Source organism: Acanthisitta chloris, unplaced genomic scaffold, assembly GCF_000695815.1.
Source record: "Acanthisitta chloris isolate BGI_N310 unplaced genomic scaffold, ASM69581v1 scaffold22180, whole genome shotgun sequence".
In the NCBI taxonomy this organism is placed as follows: Eukaryota; Metazoa; Chordata; class Aves; order Passeriformes; family Acanthisittidae; genus Acanthisitta; species Acanthisitta chloris.
This window is the reverse complement of record NW_008651514.1, coordinates 51199-53754: the sequence shown is the minus strand read 5'-3', so window position 1 is coordinate 53754 and position 2556 is coordinate 51199. Positions and strand designations below refer to the sequence as shown.

Below are 2556 nucleotides of genomic sequence, written 5' to 3'. Positions count from 1 at the left end.
GCTCTTGCCAGCACAAATCCAAAACGTAGCCCTGTGCTAGCTGCTGTGAAGAAAATTCACTCTACCCCAGCCAAAACCAGCACAAGCATTTTGCCAACTCCCTATAGATGCAAAATTTTCAATCTCCAAAGGACCAATTCCAGCTCTTGCTGCTATTGCAGTTGTACACCAACCCATGTGCTGTGGATCTCAGAAGACACTGCCAAAGAGGAATTTACAGACAGCTCTTCTTGATAGGATCCTCAGCAGAATGTACTGTGTGTTGTAGGGTCACAGAAGGATGAAAGTTGGAAGGTACCTCTGGATGTCATCACACCCTGACTCAAAACACCACTCTTGTCCACCAAACATTGCTAAGATCATAGAATCATAGAATTTAAGGGTTGGAATAGACCTTACAGATCATCCAGTCCCAACCTCCTGCCCAACAGGGACACGTCCTCACTCCTTCAGTTTGAATCCATTGCCCCTTGTCCTATCACTGCGGTCCCTAACACAGAGTCCCTCTCTGACTCCTTGTAGGCCCTTCAGATATTGAAAAGTTGCTCTGAGGTCTCCACACAACCTTCTCTTCTCCAGGCTCAACAGCCCCAACTCCCTCAGCCTGTCCTCACAGGGGAGATGCTCCAGTGCTCTTAGCAACTTGGTGGCCTCCTCTGGACTTGCTCCAACACTTCCATGTCCTTTTCACATTGAGGGCACCAGAACTGTGTGCAGTATTCCAGGTGGGTCTCACCAGAGCAGAGCAGTGAGGAAGAATCACCTCTTTTAACCTGCTGCCCACCCTCCTGTGGATGCAGCCCAGGATTCCATTGGCTTTCTGGGCTGAGCTCACATTGCAGCTCATGGTGAACTTCTTATCCAGAAGTCCTGCTTGGAAAGCATCTTCAACACTCAGAGAATGTCAGGGTCCTAGGTCAATTCAATAGTGCTGTTTAAGAAGTGATACCCTAACCTGTGACAAGCCTGAATATGTAAAGGATATGTGCAGCTGTATCTGTTTTTTAATTTGAAGCTAAGTTTCTGTTTACCAGGGTTGGTATTTTCCTTTCAGAACAAATAATTCTTCAGCATGAATCAGCTCTGAAACATTTTTAGCTCTGAAATTTCTGCTTAGTGTTTTCCTCTGCCAGAAAAAAACCCTGAGATTCAGCTAGAAAGGAAATAATATCTCATCATATAAAGTTGCTTCATATTTGTGTGTGATGGACAGCGTGCTGCTCTGTCTGCAGAATCAAAGTCATGAGTTTGTTTTTTCTCAGAAAAATGCAAGGACTGACCTAAGTTATATTCAAGTCAGCAGAGATTTAACAGATGCTGTATGAGGCCTATCTGAAAATCTGGATTTAGAATGTATGAACTCTTGAAGTCAAGAGGGAGAATATTGCATGTTTTCACAGACATTGTACTTTCTGGGAATTCAGAAATAACCTATTAGAAATAGCTATTCAGAAATAACCTTTTCCCTTGTGTTTGGTTTTTTTTTTCTCCCTAAATCAATATTTTTCTATCTTACCGCTAAAGTTCTTTATCATCCAAAGAGTTCACATTCATTGTTTGTCTTTCTTGGGAAGAAGCAAACAACCTGTGCTCTGTGAAACATTCCACCTAGAAAGTAAAGTGTTGATCTAAAATGTATGAATGTCTTTAGAAACATTTTCTCTCTACAAATTTTAGACGATCATTTATGTCATTTTTAAAGGCTGTGGCTGTTATTTTCCCAAAACTCTTGCCCTTGACAAAGGGCAGAATAGGCCTTTTTAATTTTTGGAATGACAATGCAATATTTGTGTCTCATCTTGATCCCATATCCAGCCACAGGAATTTTTTGGGGCACAGTTTTATGGCATGCAAGTGTGTAATTTATTCCTAAATGCTTATGTTTTGGTCTTTGTATGCAGACCTGGGTGATGACTTGTTAATGAGGTATGTTATGTTATTAATATCAAGTTAGGGTTTTTGACTTTTATCACCTTTTCTTCCATTTGTTTGCTTTTATTGCTTTGGCCAGTTAATGGAACCCCAAGCAGTCAATTATCCACCCCAAAATCTACAAAGTCCTCCAGTTCTTCACCAACAAGCCCAGGCAGCTTTCGTGGACTCAAGGTAAGTGCAAGAACCATCAAACCTCCTAAATTCCATTCTTCATTGAATATATTGCAGTGGTGCTGAAGGGGAGAAAGAAAAAGGTTTTCATTTTGTAGGGTAGCCTTGCAAGTCTGATTTTTGCCAGTATGAAGTAGAGAATAGATATGGAGAAAGTTTTGTATTTTCTCTGGTTAGCAGGGTTAACCCTCAGCTTGGGAAAGGCAGAGGGTGATGGTGGCTTGAATACACCAATTTGCCCTTCAGGTTTTGTGGATTGCAGAAATCCTCCAAGTTATTTATATTCCTTCAGCCTGTATAAATGGAGTTTCCTCTTTTCAAAACCTTGTAGCATTGCCCAAATATTCATTGGAAGCACCTCAATCTGTGGCACACAATGTCACCCCTTAACGCAGCCTGGAAGTGTTTGAGGGGTTCCTTTGGGAGCAGCCTGATGTCTGGCAGATTTTC

The 2556-nt window shown here is 41.7% G+C and overlaps 1 protein-coding gene across 1 annotated transcript in view; it reads left to right on the top strand.

Moving 5' to 3' along the window:
* Positions 1 to 2556, top strand: part of LOC103801261 (serine/threonine-protein kinase DCLK2-like) — a 32578-nt gene that overhangs the window by 2854 nt on the left and 27168 nt on the right. Inside the window, exon 3 of the mRNA XM_009073672.1 lies at positions 2012 to 2106. Within this exon, the coding sequence (XP_009071920.1) occupies positions 2012 to 2106 (95 nt within the window). The remainder of the gene's footprint in view (positions 1 to 2011; positions 2107 to 2556) is intronic.